The 17165-nt window shown below is 52.8% G+C and overlaps 2 protein-coding genes across 4 annotated transcripts; both read left to right on the top strand.

Moving 5' to 3' along the window:
* The first annotated feature begins 3686 nt into the window (after nt 1–3686).
* On the top strand, nt 3687–11053 carry GSDMA (gasdermin A). 3 transcript variants are annotated; one of them, XM_035572064.2, is made up of 10 exons: nt 3687–3916; nt 5292–5526; nt 5718–5925; nt 6467–6632; nt 6738–6831; nt 7651–7698; nt 7974–8128; nt 8536–8686; nt 9140–9213; nt 9806–11053. In XM_035572064.2, the coding sequence occupies exons 1-10, from the start codon at nt 3698–3700 to the stop codon at nt 10040–10042; spliced, it is 1587 nt and encodes a 528-aa protein (XP_035427957.1). In that variant the 5' UTR covers nt 3687–3697; the 3' UTR covers nt 10043–11053. The 3 variants fall into 3 exon arrangements, with proteins under 3 accessions (XP_035427957.1, XP_035427956.1, XP_035427958.1); XM_035572065.2 differs by having other exon boundaries at nt 3814–3950; XM_035572063.2 differs by having other exon boundaries at nt 6467–6831.
* A 587-nt stretch (nt 11054–11640) lies between these two features.
* PSMD3 (proteasome 26S subunit, non-ATPase 3) lies at nt 11641–16243 on the top strand. The gene is given in 13 exon segments (XM_035572071.2): nt 11641–11848; nt 12822–13012; nt 13225–13266; nt 13268–13363; nt 13547–13683; nt 13784–13974; nt 14171–14274; nt 14397–14511; nt 14789–14908; nt 14990–15093; nt 15385–15540; nt 15734–15784; nt 15928–16243. Coding segments are annotated over 13 exon segments (1578 nt in total). The 5' UTR covers nt 11641–11655; the 3' UTR covers nt 16006–16243.
* The last annotated feature ends 922 nt before the right edge of the window (nt 16244–17165 follow it).

Genomic DNA, 17165 nt, shown 5'->3' with positions numbered 1-17165 from the left:
ACTGCCTGGCACTCAGCGCCACGTGCAAGTGCTGCAGCAGCAGCCCCTGGGCCCAGGGTGACGCTGCCAAGGGTGAGGGAGCTGCAGGAGGGCGATGCTAATGAGCGGCACGCTGAAGTGACCAAAAGAAGGGTGTTACGGGGCACTGAGGACAACAGATGATTTGGTATAGGAAGAAAAATGAGCCTTTTCCCCCATAAAACTACCACCTGAACGAAAAAAGGTCTGCAGGTTTAGACTTCCTGGCTGAGATGCCTTTCTGCTGTTCAAAGCAATCGGTTTTTCTTTTGGGTTGCGTGCCCGATGAAATGTTTTTCCTCATGCTTCCCCTGTAAACTTACGAAAGCCTGTATTTTTTGTTGTCTTAGTGCTTATATTGTCTCACACTGACAATGGTAGAAACTTTTTTAGTATGCTGGTTTTGTTCCTGCATTAGCTAAGCCTAGCTTAAGAAGTCACAGCGGATATTGAATTGATTGATGGTCTGAGCATAGGACAGAGGAACTCCAAGTTCACATGTAAGATCCAGTACTACTCCATGCATAATTTTAGGCAAGCTGCTTTACCTCTCTGTCTCAGATTAACTACCAGACTGCTGCAGAGAAGGGAGAAAACACTTAGCATACCTCAGAGGGATGCTGGAATGCATAGAGAATCGTTACCTAATATGTTTGAAAAACAGAAATGTTTTAAGTGAAAACGAAGCTTTCGAGAAAGTAGAAAGAAGATTTCAAGAAGGTAGAAAGAGAAGAGCTTGGCTTGATATTTGAGTGCTGTTCTCCAGAGAGAGTTTGGCAGATGTGTAGCGTACTTGATTGGGGAGGGGTTTTAAACCTTTTAACCACCACGACATAGGGACTGCTGCTTTAGTTAAGGTACTATATTCCCTAAAGCTAATATACTCTTTAAGCTACTAGACAATGACTTTTGGTGAAGAAAAAAAAAAAAAGTGTTTTTGGAATAGAACTGTTTTGTCAATCAGCTGAGTACTTTTGAAATTAGTAAGAGATCACCGATGCCTGGAATGCTTACGGAAAGACTGCTGCCCTCAAAGGTGCAGCGCCTGTTCTTAACAGGGTGGCTAAGGCTGCATCCGTAAGGCAGACTGTGCTGCTCAGCAGATGCGAATTCCTGATAGCACACACAACATCTGGTAAATCTCCAGAAGGAAGAACACTATTCATTTAGGTAGAATACGAGGGGGGGAACATCAACTTTTTTGCAACAGTAACAGTAGCTATACTAAGGGTGCTTTTGCTTAAAATATTACTTCCATAGATACGGACATATACTGATTATTTCTAAGTATATGTGCCTCACTCAAAGCCAGAGCAGTTTTGATATTTTTAGCATAAGCACAAACTGAAGGTAGAGGATCAGCTTTCTTCAAAGTACAGTGCTGTAGTTGCATTAAATGCCTTGGCATTATAACAGCTGAGGATCTGGATATATATTATTTGTGCTGTTAACTGACACTGTGGACATTTGATTGCATTTTGTTAAATTAAAGGTCATCAGTAAAACAACAGAGGATTGAATTCCAAATTTCTGGAAAAGGCTGTTTTTAAAGCCCAGAGTCTAAAATGTTGGGCAAAGCCTTAATTATAATAGTAAGCTTTTCTGATATACTTTATTGACACTGAAATTATTAAAATAGCCATTACACAAGTGTCCATATTTGGAGTTACATGGCAAATGACATTCTTTCCAAGGCAGGTGTAGCATTTTTTGCCACAAAATATCTGAAGTTAACTTGACTCATACAGTTAATCCAATCAAGTGAAATATAAATGAAAACTGGAGAAATATGGGCAGAACTGAGAACAAGAGTTGAAGGAAGATTTCATGTTAATAATATGGTGTATTGAGTAGCTTCATTAGATTTATAATTACTTGAACAGTTATTGATCTGATACCTTCCTTAAGATCCCATCTTAAGGGTAGGTAGAAGAATTAATCGAAAATAGAAAAGGAACCATAAAAAAAAAAAGCTTTGGGTACTGCTGGTCAAGCCACCTTCATGTGAGTTTTGTGGCGGGTTCTTTCCTGCCAGTGTCATGGGAGCGAGTCGTACCTGACCAAATTTTCTTTGTTGCAGTGGTGTGAAAGTAGTGAATACAGTTCTGGGTGTCCTGGAACTCTGTACTGAAACCACTTCTGGGTTACTTGTTTGCTAAATTCATATGGAAGTGAGTTCAGTGCTTGAAGGCTAATCTTGCGCACACAAAAGTTAATGAACTTAGTCAAAACACTAAAAATCTCATGGGGTAAGTCATTTCTGAGAAAAGGGACATTGGAACAGCACGGACAGGAGGAGGGGTTTTTAGACGTACGTTTGCAGCTGGCATAGCGATGATCCAAGGGCAAAGCCTACCTTGTGTGCTGAGAGTCAGAACGGGAGCCCAAAGACTGTCCACTCCTTCTTTTAGGCTGTGGAATTTTCTCCAGTACCTCTGTGAAGGAGATAATTGAGCATTATTGATTTTAAACAGGATTTTGATCACGTTGCACTTGACAGATTTTCCCCTTGAACTTACACTGTACATAGTAACTAGGATAAACTTCAGCTGGAGAACTAAGGTGGACTCCTTGTGTGACTGAGAAACAATGACTGGGCAAGTAGGTACTTAAAATGCTTTTCTTTTTTGTTCTGCGATGAATGCAGGAGAAAAGCTTCAGAAACTCACCCCTTGAGCAGTTCACAGGCACTGGCAAGCAGCCATCCCTTGATCTTGCGGGCAAGGCCTCCTCTAAGCCATCATTAAGACAATGCACCTATTAACGCCATGTGGAAGCCGCTGCACCAGGGAAACGAGGGAACAATCAAGTGCTACCAGTTGGTGAATTAGGGAATCCTGTCTTGTAATTCCTTTAACAGAGCTAACGGATGTTACACAGTCCAACCCTTTGCAGGAAAAAAAGCCTTTAAAATAAAAACAAAAGCCTGAGGTCTAGGGCTACTTAATTCTTGAGTACTTTTTTTTTTAATTCATTGTTTAGTTTTTTGTTTGTTTTAATAGAAGGTTGGTACTGGCCCTTGAAAAGGGGACAGCAGTTGGGTTACCATTGTTAACGCATTAATATTTCTTATTGTGACTTACATTGCTTTATCATCGCGCATAACGTATTTTAAGCATGCAAGAGTTTGCGTTTATGTATCCTCCTTGGATGAATTTAAGTGAGCTAAATTAGTTTTGTTTTTTAATGGAACATTCTGACATTGTACATAGTTTTAGGGTTGTTTTGTTTTTTCTCCCAGTAGCCCTTCTTTTTGCTGTGGATACCGAAGTCTCATGTAGAGAACTTTCTAAAATAAAAGTGTGAATATTTTTATTACTCCTTTGTACAGCGTTCTAAGAGAACTAATAAAGTAAGTATTCATGTAAAAGCTTGTACTCGATTCCTTGAATTCCCACGTGGACCGGTTTTGCTTTTAAACGTGCAGCTGGAAGCCCACCAGGCACGGGGCTGCAGCGAAGCGAAGAGTTGGCCAAGGAGACCGGTCAACAGAGGCTGCTGAAGGCACCCCAGACCTCGCAGCTTGGCGCTGTCACAGGTCTACTGAGATCGCTCCCAGGCCAGAACGCGTTGTTCCCCATCCCAACGGCTCGCAATCGGAAAATCAGAACCCACGCCAGAAGCCTGGGAATAACCAACTGGCCTCCAGACAAGTTACCTACAGCTGTGGTAACGGAGCATGGCGGCAGACCGCAGAATGACTGGTCAGCAAAAAAGCTTTCGGGCGAGGACTTTGCATCTGCAGCTGTTTGCTGACTTTGCCCTTAAAATAAGTCTGGTGCTTCCGGAGCCGGCCAGGAAGCAGGCAGGGAGCAGCTGCCTCGCCCCACTGCTGACAGACGCCTGCATCACTCCAGCGGCACAGACGCACGCCCCAGCCTTTCCCACCGCCTGCGAGGTAAGAGAAGGCGTTTCGCTCCCCAAACAGGCAGGTATGTTTTTTAAAGCTTTGCGTACAGCAGAGGGGGAGAGCAAATCGTTAGTTCTTGCTAGGTTTTATCTGGTTTTGAAATCTTCCAACGGAATGTGTCCCGCAGGCACTGCTGAATCCATCCCACGTTAGGCAGCCAGGACTGCCGCTTCCCCCGGCAGCGTACCTCCTTCCTGACACGACAATAACTCCCCAAAGAATCAGACTCACCTTTATAAAAAGCTTTATAATGCTTTTTTTCAGTCCCCTGGGGTGCATTAAAGCAAGACAGAGGGAAAGAAAAGCTCCCCACGCACCCCAAATGAATGGGAGCTGTTCATCTGAGCCACAGGCAGGGAGCTGTTGCTATTTAACAGGACTCGATAAAGCAGGGCGCGGAAGGGAGAGAACACACCAGCACCTAAAGAAGTTTCATTTATAAATTAAAGTTGTCCTTCCCTGTGCCATACGTACCTATACCAAAGGGCATAATAAGCAAAACCGAAACTTTGGAGTCGAAACCAGCTGCAACAGGACTCGGAGGACAATTTCTTTTCTCTCCCTCCAACACCCAGCTTTCCTCCGCGGGGGAACCTGCAGCTCTGCGGGCATGTCATGGTTTGGGGGAGAAGGGGTACAGACAAAACGAACCCGAAATGCTGAGGAACACCTTGGCACAGAACAAGCGCTCCCATTTCCCTCCCCAGCCCACTGTTCTCAATGCTTTCACTTCCTTAGAGCCCAACGGAATCAGTTTTCTAAGGCTATTTCGAAACAGGGCAAAGCCTTACTCATCCGTCAGGCATCAAGGCCCAAGGGGAAAAACGCAGAAGCAGTACTTACGAAGAAACTAAAAAAAAGACAGCAAAAAAAATGATCAAAAAAAGAGTTAAACCTTGTGTAAGGGCAATGTATTAGAGATTCAAGTATTTAGGACCATGATAGGTGGTATAGACGATTAAGCAGCCGTGCCTAGTTTTAGTAATGAAAATTGTTACGCTCTGTGCTGGGTACATGCAACCGATGAAATGTCTCCAGTGAGACCAGCAGCACTGAGGCTCCGTCCCGCAGCAGCAGCTAGCTGTGTTCTCAGTTCTGCAATGACTGAAGTTACACCACAGGCAAGGATAAGCCCCACTAAGCCTAACGAGCAAGCCACAGCTGCTAATCCTACCTCGCCACGTGCTTCCCTCCAACAACCTTATGCACGCTGCGTCCTTGTACTAATGTAGGCTTTGGGGGGTTATTATCCTTAAAAATTAAGAAGTAATGCATTTTGTTACAGCCTTCTGCTTGTATTACAAGTCACTTTGCTTGTCTTGCCTATTTCCTAAGGCATAAGCACACTTTCTCTCGGTTCCAGAATTTATCAAGCCGCAGCAGAATGTTTAAAAAAGTCACCCAATATGTGGCAAAGCAAATGGATCCAAATGGAGAGCTGGTTCCAGTCGAAAGTATCGTCGACCAAGACCATTTCAGAACCCTCTGTCTAGTCAGAAGAAAAAGAAAAACCGCATTCCGCCAATTTCCCTCCTACAAACGGACAGAATATAAACTCCACGACGTGCTGCTGCCTGGAAAAGACGATAAAAGTGATGGTAAAGTCCACATTTATCATTCTTGCTTATAATTTCCACAGACAAAACACTTGCATCATCCTGCTTCCTCGCAATGGCTAATTAAGGATTCATTTGTGCCTGAACTCTACCACACTGCATCTTTTCTGTATGGACGACAGCCATAACACTGTCTGTGTAACCACGCTAACTAACGCTTCGAATCATTTCAGAGTCCCTTCTCTGCGGAGACCAGCAAGACTCGATGCAGTATGCAACCGCAGGAAGTGCCTGTGACAAAGTCGATGGGGCTGTGAGCCTTCCCATCGAACCCGTGCTGGTAGAACTAGGAGGGTCTGCCTCTTCCTCCAAAACGTGGTCCATCAAGATGGAAAAAAGGCACGTACCAGCACCACAACTCGAGGTGCTGAACAAAGAAAGGTAAGGCAGACACAGCCGGAGAACGCGCCCTCCAGTCGTACTCCTCTGCCTCACGCACACAAGGTTTTCTCAACAGCCAACACCGAATTAAAGCCTGAGACCACGCAGTCCCGTAGCTATGCCCACTTCTGGAGGACAGGAAAGAGAGGTGGTAAAGCTGCAGCTTTGTAATGCTTATAGGTTTCTTTGTTATTCGGAAAGCGGAGCACCTCCATGCAAGTCAAGCCACCTTTTCTCATGGTTTGTACCTGGCAAGGAGCGCACAGATGAGGACAGATCACCTACATGGCCGCCCAGGACAGGCCTTGCTGCCATGGTCCCCCTCAGACATAGAAGCGAAATGCAATGAGGACAGCAGGAATTACAGCCTAGTTTCTGCCACCTTTTTCCCCCCAGAAGCCCCTCACATTGTGATATTTGTGTCCTTGTGTAGCAGGAGAAAGGGGACAAGCTGTGGCTCTAAGTAGGCTACGCTACTTTTGGCATAACTCACATACAGAGGCACGTTTAGCAGAGATATTGCATCCTTTCTCTCCACTAGAAAAGTCAACACGAATCACCCCTTCATTCAGCAACTACGGAAGATGCAACAGAATTTATACGTGGTTCACGAAACGATAGAAGCCTCAGAGGAGGTCGGCTATGAAGAATCCACCAAGGCAACAGGAAAAATCATGGCCCAGCTTTATGCCAAGTTTTTTGCAAAGGTTTGGTTTCTCTCCAGCTCAGGAGTCAGTCCTTCCTGGCCCCCTGCATTGCCATTCAGGCCAGTAACAGATTTTTTTTTTATTTTATTTTTTTTAACCAACCAGGCTACCAGCATGAGGAAACAAAGCATAACCATACCCAAGGGCTGCATCCTAGCCTTCAGGGTGATCCAGGTGACCATTGAAGATGCGGAATGGGGTGAGTAACTTTCAGAACCTACCAACTCCTCCATTCAGGGAACAATGCAGCAAAAACATTTCCTAAAATGTCATTCAGCCCCTCAGCCACCCGTAGCTCATCTGCAAGCACAAACACAATAGAAATAGCAGAAATCACGTGGGAAAGGCTCAGTACACAAGTTAAAAGGGCAACTTGGGAAAGCAACGCAGTTTGCAGGGAGGGGTGGTAAGAAAATGAAAGCAAGGTAAAGGAAGTCTCAGCTCTACATTTCATGAACTGCAGGGACAGCTCCTCTTGAAAAACTGGCGCAGAGGACAAAGGTGGTTCTGGCTTGTTTTCTTTCCTCCTCAGAAGAAAAGTGCCAGGGAGAAAACGGGGTGGCCGAGGCTTCGGTGGGAGCACTGGGCAGGGGAGCTCACGCTGGCTAGGCAGAGGAAGGAGGGACATCCCTGACGCCTGCCATGGGATTTGAGATTTGGCTTGCTTCCCCCTGTGCTTCGTGCCTGCGTGGATCCCATCAAATACAAGAGGCCATTTAAATTCGATGTATTTTAGCACAGGCTTTGGCCAGCACAGGCCCTAATAGGAGGCATGTGACAGCAGAGGAGGGGGTCTAGAAATGACAGAGTTTAAATGAACCCTGAAATGAGCAGGCAGAAGACTGTAGGTAAGAGTGCAAATACCAGTCTGACCCACAGTTACCACGTGAGATTTGAGAACTGTGATACTACTACCTTCAGACTCAAAAAAAAAAAAAAAAAGACCAAACCAACCAACACTACCTCTCCAGCTCTAAATATTTTCTAAATTAGCAACTCCCTTTTTATACTGTTGCAGGTATTCATTATATCCCAGAGAATAATACATCAACATTCGTATCTGATGGTAAGCAACGTACTTCAATACTTCCACTTGCACTACTTTTACCGCATTTGGGTAAGGTGGACTCTCTCGGGCTAGTACGAACCCCACACAGCAGTGGTTACTGCCACTGCTGCCTACTACCTGCGCCGTGACAATTGTCCAACTCAAAACTGGGCATTACTTTCAAAAATACTCCTAGAAATGTTTCAAATTCTAAACTTAGGGATGCCGGTGATCTTTCTGTAGGACTGCCAAGTTTAAAAGAGAAATGTTTGGACACTCTTTCTGGTTTCCAGGTATCACACAAGGACAATTTGGAGTGCTGCAGAAAGAAGTAAAGCAGAACTGCCAAGCTTTCTCCCAGTTGCCTGCTGATCTGAGGGGCACGTTTTTAGAAGCCATCAAAGCTGTGTTGAGAGACAAGGACATCTTTCAAGAATTGGCCCAGAAAGTAAGCAAAGTTCTTCATACCGCCTGGATTTGTAAGTAAAGATATCTGTTATCAGACCTCCCGTCCCAAGTCTGCTCTTGTACCACAACTACCAACCCCAAATCCTCCACTCAGCATGTGCCTGGTCTCCATCACTGCGCAGAGAAAGGAGGTCCTCAGTACACAGCGGGCTTCTGAAATATGTCCTGAATATAGACTAGATTTATCTGATGGTATCAAAGTATTTAAATTCCATATTCTGCATTTAACTGTGAATGCTAAATGTTCAATGTTAACCTCATAAATAGCTTAAGGAGGAGAAAAAAACATTACAGGACTTCATACACTTGCTTCTCCAGGTATATTGCAAAGAACTATCAACAGAATCGTCTCTTAAATCCTGAAACTTCTCTCTCTTATTCCCCTAGATGGAAGCAGTTTATTATGAAACTAATATTTGTGAGCTGACAACACAGAGCCCAAAGCTAAAAGACGTGCTGAGCAGCTTACAGTCTCTTTCAAGAAACAAGCTCCATAGCCTGGCAGAAGCAATTTACTACACTCTCGATGCTCTCAGTGGTAAGGCTTTCTGGCCACTTTAATAGGGAAATCCAGTAGTACTAGAATACATTAAGTGCATTCCTACCTGCAAAACTAACAGACTACAGAAAACTTACAGAGAGACTTGAAGAGAATGTACATAAAGCAACGTAAAGACAGCAAGATTACATGACAGAAACTGCAGTACAAATTCCAAAGTTCTTTTCCCAACGCTGCCACAAAACATGGTTTGAGCCTCTCGTCAGCCTTCAGCCTGCACTGCTGCTTGTACACTTGCTAAAGTCACCTGTGCACAGAGCAATGGCTTTATTCATCTCACAGGGTGGCCACGCAATTAATTTAGTTCAAAAAGTCTAAAGAACTTCTGACCAAGCAAGCATTCTGAGCAAGACTGTCACCCTTCTTACCTCACTAGTTGTCTCTAAAACAAATTGGTGGGTGTTTTGTTACATACCTCTTTTCATTCTCCAGAGCAAACAGAGGAACAGCGGCTGGTCTTGCTAGAATCCCTGGAAAAGGAGGCTGTGCGACATCAGCGTAACCTGGTGAGAGAACAGAACATACATTACTGACATCTGGCTGAAAATAAAGCACAGGAGGGCAGGGGGCAGTGTTATGTCAGGCAAAGCAATGTTTCAATTATGGCAATAGTAGCAGTATCACAACTCAAAGTAACGCTGAAAAGAAAGGAATGAATAACTGCTTCAAACTTGGCAGGAATCAAAATGCTTACTCTGAAAGGAATCTCCCCCAAACACAAAGATTTCAAACAACTGTTTCACTGATAATAAGCAGTAAATTAGATCCAGCTGACTACCATTTTTCTTGAAAGCATAGTCAGAATTTGCTGGTTTATTTAGCTCCAGATTAAAAAAGAAGAAAACGACCTTTAGTTTTTTTGGACATAACTAGTTTACAGGAAATTGAACTCAATACACAAGCATGAAAATTTCCCAGGGTAAAAGGCCCCATACAGAAAAGTGCATTGTTTAGAGGGCCTGTAAGATGAGAAATCACTTCACAAGTCAGGGATCACTACTTAAGAGCTTCCACAGACGGGATTGTTAAAATTTTAACAATCCCAAAATTTTAACAATCCCATGTTAAGATTTTGCTTTTTTTGTTGTTGCTGCAAAGGTTGAGAGGTTCTTCAAATGCAAGACAGAAGACACGGAGGTGCGTTCTGGTGGGGATGACATCTTGCTCCCCTTCTTAGCGGATGGGGAAGATAAGACAACCATCGCAATGCTCGAGATGAGTGGAGTGAGGATCCAGGAAAATGAACTTGCTATCTGTGACCAAGAAGGCTTCTTAGCCCTCGAAGCCCTGTACGCATCTCTGTATTCACTAGATCTCCTGAGTAACTCAGAATAGGCTACACATGTCCTCAGTTAGGGCTGATTTAAAGGGAGCGATTTAACAATGTAATTGAAAAGCTATTACCTTAAGTCTCTTTTGAAATTTTATCCCTGTGTAGGCGAGGCACCCTTTTAAGTGCTCAGAGATGCTTTTCCCACCCATTTCTGAGCAGATTTAAATCAACAAAGCTGCTAATAGAAGCCTGAGGCTGGATATCAACATTAATTTTTCCCCCATATGAATGTAGAGTGCTAACTGAATAACCCACTACCCCAGAGAGTCCCAGTCCCGTCAGCTGTACTGCACATGATCACTTTTAATGAAAAAAATTAATCAAAAAGGTACAGAGATACACTGCAATCATTCACAAATACTTGGAAGGTGAAGGCCTGGGTGCATTTCCATCCCTGTGCGACAGCGGGGAGCCCTGGGACCTCAGGGCATTTTGGTGTCCCACACGCAGTGAAACGGCGCCGTGACCCCACAGCAACACCCCCCAAGTGGTAGTGAGGCGTAAGGGCTACAAAGATGGTTAGAGGGCTGGAGTACGTCTTGTATGAGGACAGGCTGAAAGAACCAGGCCTGTTCAGGCTGGAAAAGAGAAGTCTGAGGGGAGACCTCATTAATGTATTAATGGTATTGAGAGGATGGAGCCGGTCTCTTTTCAGTTGTGCCCAGCGGCAGGACGAGAAGCGGCGGGCACAAACTGAAGCACAGGAGGTTCTGGCTGAATGGGGGGGAGGCACTTCTTTACTGTGAGGTGACAGAGCATCGAAACGGGTTGCCCTGAGAGGTTTTGGAGTCTCCTTCTCCGGAGATACCCAAAACCCAGGTGGGTGCCATCCTGTGCAAGGGGCTCTGTGTGACCCTGCTCGGCAGGGGGGTTGGACTGCGTGGTCTCCAGGGGTCCCTTCCAACCTCAGCCATTCTGTTTTTGTGATTCTGTGAAATGATTACTGCTTTAAAATAATGACACGAATGTCCTGAGCGCTGCTTAATAAAGAACAATCCCTTATGGAACACCGGGATGCTCGTAAATTCAATTTGTGAACACGGGGGTGCTTATAAAGGCAACTTGTGAACCCGCGGGCGCTTTCAGCCACCCGGAGCTACCCACCGGCGGCCTGGCCCCACACAGCCCCCGGGGCAGCGGAGCCCTGAGGCGGGCAGGGCGGGCGGAACGGGCCAGGGCGGGGGACCGAGACTGAGGCGGGTGGGGGGGGCCACGCGCCTCCCTCAGCCACCGGGCGGGAAACGGCGTGCGCATGCGCTAAGGGACGGGCGAGAGGACCCGAACGGAGTCGGGCGATACCCGAGCGGCGACCGGAAACACCCGAGCGGAGTCGGGCGACACCCGGAAACACCCGAGCGGAGTCCGGAAACACCCGAGCGGAGTCGGGCGACACCCGGAAACACCCGAGCGGAGTCCGGAAACACCCGAGCGAAGTCGGGCGACACCCGGAAACACCCGAGCGGAGTCCGGAAACACCCGAACAGCCTCGACGGCAGGAGCCGAGCGCGCTCGGCGCTCGACAGCGCGTGCCTGGCGGCGGGCTCGGCTGGTCGCGCCTGGCCGTTCCCGGCGTGCCCCGCGCTTGTTGCAGTGTCACGGCCGGCGCGGCCCGGCCATGAAGCAGGAGGGCGCCGCCCGCCGCCGCGGCGACAAGGCCAAGGCGCCCCCCGACGGGCCGCCGCCGCCGCCCGCGCCGCCCCCCCCCGACGTGGAGATGCAGGAGGAGGCGGCGGCGGCGGCGACGGGGGGGGGGGAGGCGGGCGGGGAGAGGCAGCCCCAGCGGGAGCTGGATGCTGTGACACTGGAGGGTGAGGGGGGGAAGGGGGGGGGGGGTCAGGGGCGGGGAGGGTCGGGAGGAGGGGGAGGAGGGAAGGGGGGGGGGAGTCAGGAGAAAGGGGGGGGGCCCATAGGGGGATGGAAGGGAGGAGGGAGCTGGGGGGGGGCTATGAGGAGGGGGGGGGGGAGGGTCAGGAGGAAGGGGGGGGTCCGTAGGAGGGAGGGAGGGAGGGGGGTTGGTGAGGAGGGAGAGGGATCGAGAGGACGGGGGGGTCCATAGGGGGTCGTGAGGGAGCGAGGGGGGTTCGTAGGGGGATGGGAGGGAGGAGGGCTATGAGGAGGGGTGGGGGGGATGGGAGGGAGGGAGGAAGAGGGGGGTCCCCAGGGGGAAGGGAGGGAGCGGGGAAGGGGTTGGGGGGGGAGATGGGGAGGGATGGGGGGGGAGTCCGCAGGGGGGAGGGGGGGCAGAAAGAGGGAAGGGGTCAGGAGGAAGGGGGGCCTGGGGGGGGAATTGGAAGGAGGTGGAGGAGCAGAAAGAGAAAGGGGGTAGAGAGGAGGGGACTGGGAGGGGGGGACACTGGTAATGAGGGGAGGGGGGTCAGCGTGGGGGGGGGGTGGGGGTCCTGCTTTCCCCCCCCCCCCCCAGCACTGCCGTGAGGGGATGGAACAGCGCTGGGGGGTGTCTGGGGGCGTAGAGGGGAGTGGAGAAGGTATAGGGAAAGAATTGGGGTCTGGGTGGGCAAAAGGATTGGGGGGTGATTAGGGAGAGTGGTGCAATTTGGGGATCCCCTAGGGGACGGGTGGTGAGGGCAGGGGGAGCCCCACGAAGCTGCAAGGGGAGCTGGGGGGGGGGGGGTCCCAGCACCTCCCTGAGGGCAGCCGGGGGGGGGGTGGGACGGGACTTGGGATGTGGGGGCTGCACAGCCCCGGGGGCGGGGTGGGAGCCTGGAAGCTGGCGGCGTCCCGGGGCCGGGAGAGGCCCTGACTTGCGCCCGCCCGCTGCAGACATCAAGGAGCACGTGAAGCAGCTCGAGAAGGCCGTGTCGGGGAAGGAGCCGCGCTACGTCCTGCGCGCCCTGCGGGCCCTGCCCTCCACCTCGCGCCGCCTCAACCCCAACGTGCTCCACAAAGCCATCCACGGCTTCTTCACCTCCAACAGCGCCGTGCGGGATTTCCTCCTCGGCTTCCTGGAGGAGGTGCGGGGACGGGGAGCCTGGGGGTGCCGGGGACCTCGGCCCCGATGTTTGGGAGCACGCGGGACACGACGGGGCTCGCTCCAGCCCCGGGTGGGGTGGCCCTGTGGGGACAGGCTCACTTTAGGCAGGGGTGTTGGAGCTGTGGGTGGGCTGTAGCAGGGGACAGGGGGTGGGACAGGGGCCGGAGCCCAGCCCGCGCCTTCTCTCCGCAGCCCATGGACACGGAAGCAGAGCTGCAGTTTCGCCCGCGGACGGGGGAAAGCAGCCTCAGCCCCTCTCTTGCCAGAAGTGGAGACCTACCTGCAGCTGCTGCTCGTTATTTACCTGATGAACAGCAAGCGGTATCCGGAGGTGAGGTTCCCGGAGCCCTTCACGGGGCACTGCTGGGCCTGCCTCGCGGTCCCCTGGTGGCTTCAGCTCTGCTTGGAGGCAGCCTTTAGGGTCTGCAGCTCTGACCCGCAGCGGTCCTGCAGCCCTGTCAGACTTTCCACTCCTCCCGGGCAGCATTTCATCTGCTCTGTTTCCCTCCTGCAGGCTCAGAAGGTGTCTGACGACCTGATGCAGAAGATCAGTTCCCAAAACCGCCGGGCCCTTGACCTGGTGGTGGCAAAGTGTTACTACTACCACTCGCGTATCTACGAGTTCCTGAATAAACTCGACGTGGTCAGGAGGTAGGGCTGGCCCCGCGTGCCCCGCGCTGTCTGCGGGCTCTCCCTGGGTTTCTTCCCCCCCTCCCCAACACGCTGTCCTTTCCCCTCCCCTGCACTGCAGCTTCCTGCACGCCCGGCTGCGGACAGCCACGCTGCGCCACGACGCCGACGGGCAGGCCACGCTCCTCAACCTGCTGCTGAGGAACTATCTCCACTACAACCTCTACGACCAAGCGGAGAAGCTCGTCTCCAAGTCCGTGTTCCCCGAGCAGGCCAACAACAACGAGTGGGCCCGCTATCTCTATTACACAGGTGAGACACGCGGGGTCCCGGGCGGTGCTGGCGGCTCGGGACGCGGGAGGCTGCACCTCTGGCCCCGCAGAGAACCCCGCTGAGGCTCGGGGATGGGGCTCCCAGGCGGGATGTGAATCCCTGTCCGTTCGGATTCGCTCGGCGGCTTTTCCAAACCGCCCTCAGCCCCGTGTGAACGCTCTTCCCCCTCTCCCAGGGCGCATCAAGGCCATTCAGCTGGAGTACTCGGAGGCACGGAGGACCATGACGAACGCCCTGCGCAAGGCGCCGCAGCACACGGCCGTCGGCTTCAAGCAGACGGTGAGCGGGCGCGGGGAGCGCCCGAGTGCTCGCGGCGTTGGGTGCCCCCTGGGCACGGGGTCTGTGCTCCCCTGGGGGCCGGGCTGGGCCCCTCGGGGACTCAGGTTTTCTTTCTGCTCCAGGTGCACAAGCTGCTGATCGTGGTGGAACTGCTGCTCGGGGAGATCCCGGACAGGCTGCAGTTCAGGCAGCCCTCCCTCAAGCGGTCGCTCATGCCCTACTTCCTCCTGACTCAGGGTACGACGCCCCTGCTCCGCTGCTTTGGCACCGCGTGCCCCGCTTCGGGGGGAGCGGGAGGCCTCGGGGGCTCCTCACCCCTCGGTGGGAGCCAGCTGCGGGCTGCCCCCTGTGCCAGCCTGATGCCCCGGTCAGTTTTCAGAGGGCTTCTCCTTCCCCTCGTGAGAGGGGCAGATGGAGTCGGCCCTGCCTCGCGCTCCCCGCGGTGCCCCAGCCCTTGCTGCCGCCCTCCCTTACGCGTTCTCTCCTCTGTGTTTTTCCCCCCCCCCCGCTCCAGCTGTCAGGACTGGAAACCTGGCCAAGTTCAACCAGGTCCTTGATCAGTTTGGGGACAAGTTCCAGGCCGACGGCACCTACACCCTGATCATTCGTTTGAGGCACAACGTCATCAAGACAGGTAGGGTGTCCCTGGGGCAGCCAGGGACTGCCGCCACCACGGGCTTGCAGGGTGGTGCCCCACTCCGTCCCTCCCCCTCAGGCGTCCGCATGATCAGCCTCTCCTACTCCCGCATCTCCCTGGCCGATATCGCCCAGAAGCTGCAGCTGGACAGCCCCGAGGACGCCGAGTTCATCGTGGCCAAGGTACCTGCGTAGGAAACCTCGTCCCAAACCTCGTCCCTGCGGGGTCTCACGGCTCCTGCCTGGCTGCTCCCGCCCCGTCCCCGCAGCGCTGCCTCCCTGGGGCAGCTGCTGTTCTTTGGTTGAGGGGATCCCTCCCAGGGGGTGCTGGGGACACCGAGGGCACCGAGTCCCCTCTCCGCACGCCGTCCTGAGCCCCCTGCTCCTGTCGCAGCGCCACCTCCTTCACTCTAAACTGCTGCCCCAGCCCTCAGAGACAGCGGGTGCCCTGACCGCGTGCCCTCCGGCTTGCAGGCCATCCGGGACGGCGTGATCGAGGCCAGCATTAACCACGAGAAGGGCTACGTCCAGTCCAAAGAAATGATCGACATCTACTCCACCCGGGAGCCCCAGCTGGCGTTTCACCAGCGCATCTCCTTCTGCCTCGACATCCACAACATGTCAGTCAAGGTGAGCGTACTGGGCTCGTACTGGGAGGCTGTGGGGGCACTGGGGGATCCCACTGGGCTGCACGCAGGCTGGGGCAGCACGGAGGGAGAAGATAGCTCCAGCTCAGGCTGCGACGGAGCTGGTTTGAGCGAAGGGGACAGCGGGGTGGAGCTGGGGCATTTCTGGGCTCATGGCTTCTCCCTTGTTCCTCCAGGCCATGAGGTTCCCTCCCAAATCTTACAACAAGGACTTGGAATCTGCAGAGGTGAGCTCTCACCTGGGGCTCTGATGGCACCAGGGCAGGCGCTGGGAGCCCTGCTGGGTTCGTGCTGTGGCCCAGCGGCCAGTGACTGGCGGGACTCAGCTCCTGTCCCCTGCCTGTCCCCAACTTGGGCCCTTGCTTTCCAGGAGCGCCGGGAGCGCGAGCAGCAGGACCTGGAGTTCGCAAAGGAAATGGCAGAGGACGATGACGATGGTTTCCCGTGACCCTCTGGCCTGGCTGTATTTTTTTTTTTTATTTGTCCCTAGGGAAGACGCTGTCTGAGGGGAGCTGCCCCACGTGGCCCCGGTCCCCCATCTGCCTTTCTTTTATAAATCCCTGCATGTCTGTCCTGGGGGTGGGGGACACGCGGGTTCCCTGGGCCTGCAGCCACAGGCCCTGCTCTCCAGTCCTCTGCCACCCTCCGAGGGAAGCCCCTTCCCCAATAAACAAACGTTCTTCTAAGGCTGCTTGTGATCAGTTGTTGCGAGCCCCGGGGTCGGGAGCTCTTGGGGAAGCGGGGCCAGGGCAGGCGGGGGCACCGGCAGCGCTCCCCGGGCACCGCGGCTCTTGCAACAATAAAGGGGTCAGACTTTGTTAAGCTTCAATTACGACTTTTAAAATAAAAGTTGGAAAAAAAAAAAAAAAACAACACCAACCTGCCCTGCTGCTGCTGTGGTTTGTGTCTGAAAGCGAGCACAGGACCCTGCTGTGCTCCCGGGGGGAGCTGGAGCCCTACTGGGACCCCACATCCCATACCTGCTGCCCTCCCCGGGGCTGGGGGCTGCTCAGCCCTGGCCACCAGTGGCTGGAGGTGACTGGGCCCAGTGCTGATGTCCCCCCTCCAGCTCCGCTTTGTCCTGCCAGGGCTGGGATCACCAGGCCCAGCACCGCGTGCCAGCCTGCACCGACAGGCAGCACGGCCTCGGGAAGGGGCTGAGCCCCACACTCCATCCCCTGACCCTGCTGCAAAAGGTATCAGCACCAGGCCAGACGGGGCCCCACGGACACCAAACTGGGGAGGGGGATGATAGGGCGGGGGCCACGCAGCCACCATGGGTAAGTCCCGCCAGCATCTGGGCCCAGCTGTGCTCCTTGGGGGAAAATCTGGGAATCTCCCGGCGCACCCATGCTGGGCTGGCTGCCAGGGGCTGTGGGTCAAGCACGGGGCAGCCCCGGGAGATGGATCCGGCCCCTCTGGGGCCAACAGCGGGGTCCCTGGGCCAGACCCCACCAGCCAGGATGGGGCAGGGAGGGCGAGAGGGTGGCCCTGGTCCTGTGCAGCCCCGGGAGTCGGCCCTGGGGACACCCCGGCAGCACTCACACCCTGGTGGGTGCCAGGAGAGGACCGAGGGTCCGGGATCAGGCCCCGCAGAGGAAGGGTGGC

The sequence above is a fragment of the Cygnus atratus genome, chromosome 25 (assembly GCF_013377495.2).
Source record: "Cygnus atratus isolate AKBS03 ecotype Queensland, Australia chromosome 25, CAtr_DNAZoo_HiC_assembly, whole genome shotgun sequence".
Classification (NCBI taxonomy): Eukaryota; Metazoa; Chordata; class Aves; order Anseriformes; family Anatidae; genus Cygnus; species Cygnus atratus.
The sequence above is the reverse complement of the archived record's forward strand: the minus strand, read 5'-3'. Positions and strand labels throughout refer to the sequence as shown.

Excerpts from the sequence above, each read along its gene's own strand:
- GSDMA (XM_035572063.2), top strand. The coding sequence starts at position 3,698 with ATGGCGGCAGACCGCAGAATGACTGGTCAGCAAAAAAGCTTTCGGGCG. Across the intron at positions 6,832-7,650 it reads CATTGAAGATGCGGAATGGG|GTATTCATTATATCCCAGAG; the intron begins GTGAGTAACTTT and ends ATACTGTTGCAG. Across the intron at positions 8,687-9,139 it reads CACTCTCGATGCTCTCAGTG|AGCAAACAGAGGAACAGCGG; the intron begins GTAAGGCTTTCT and ends TTCATTCTCCAG.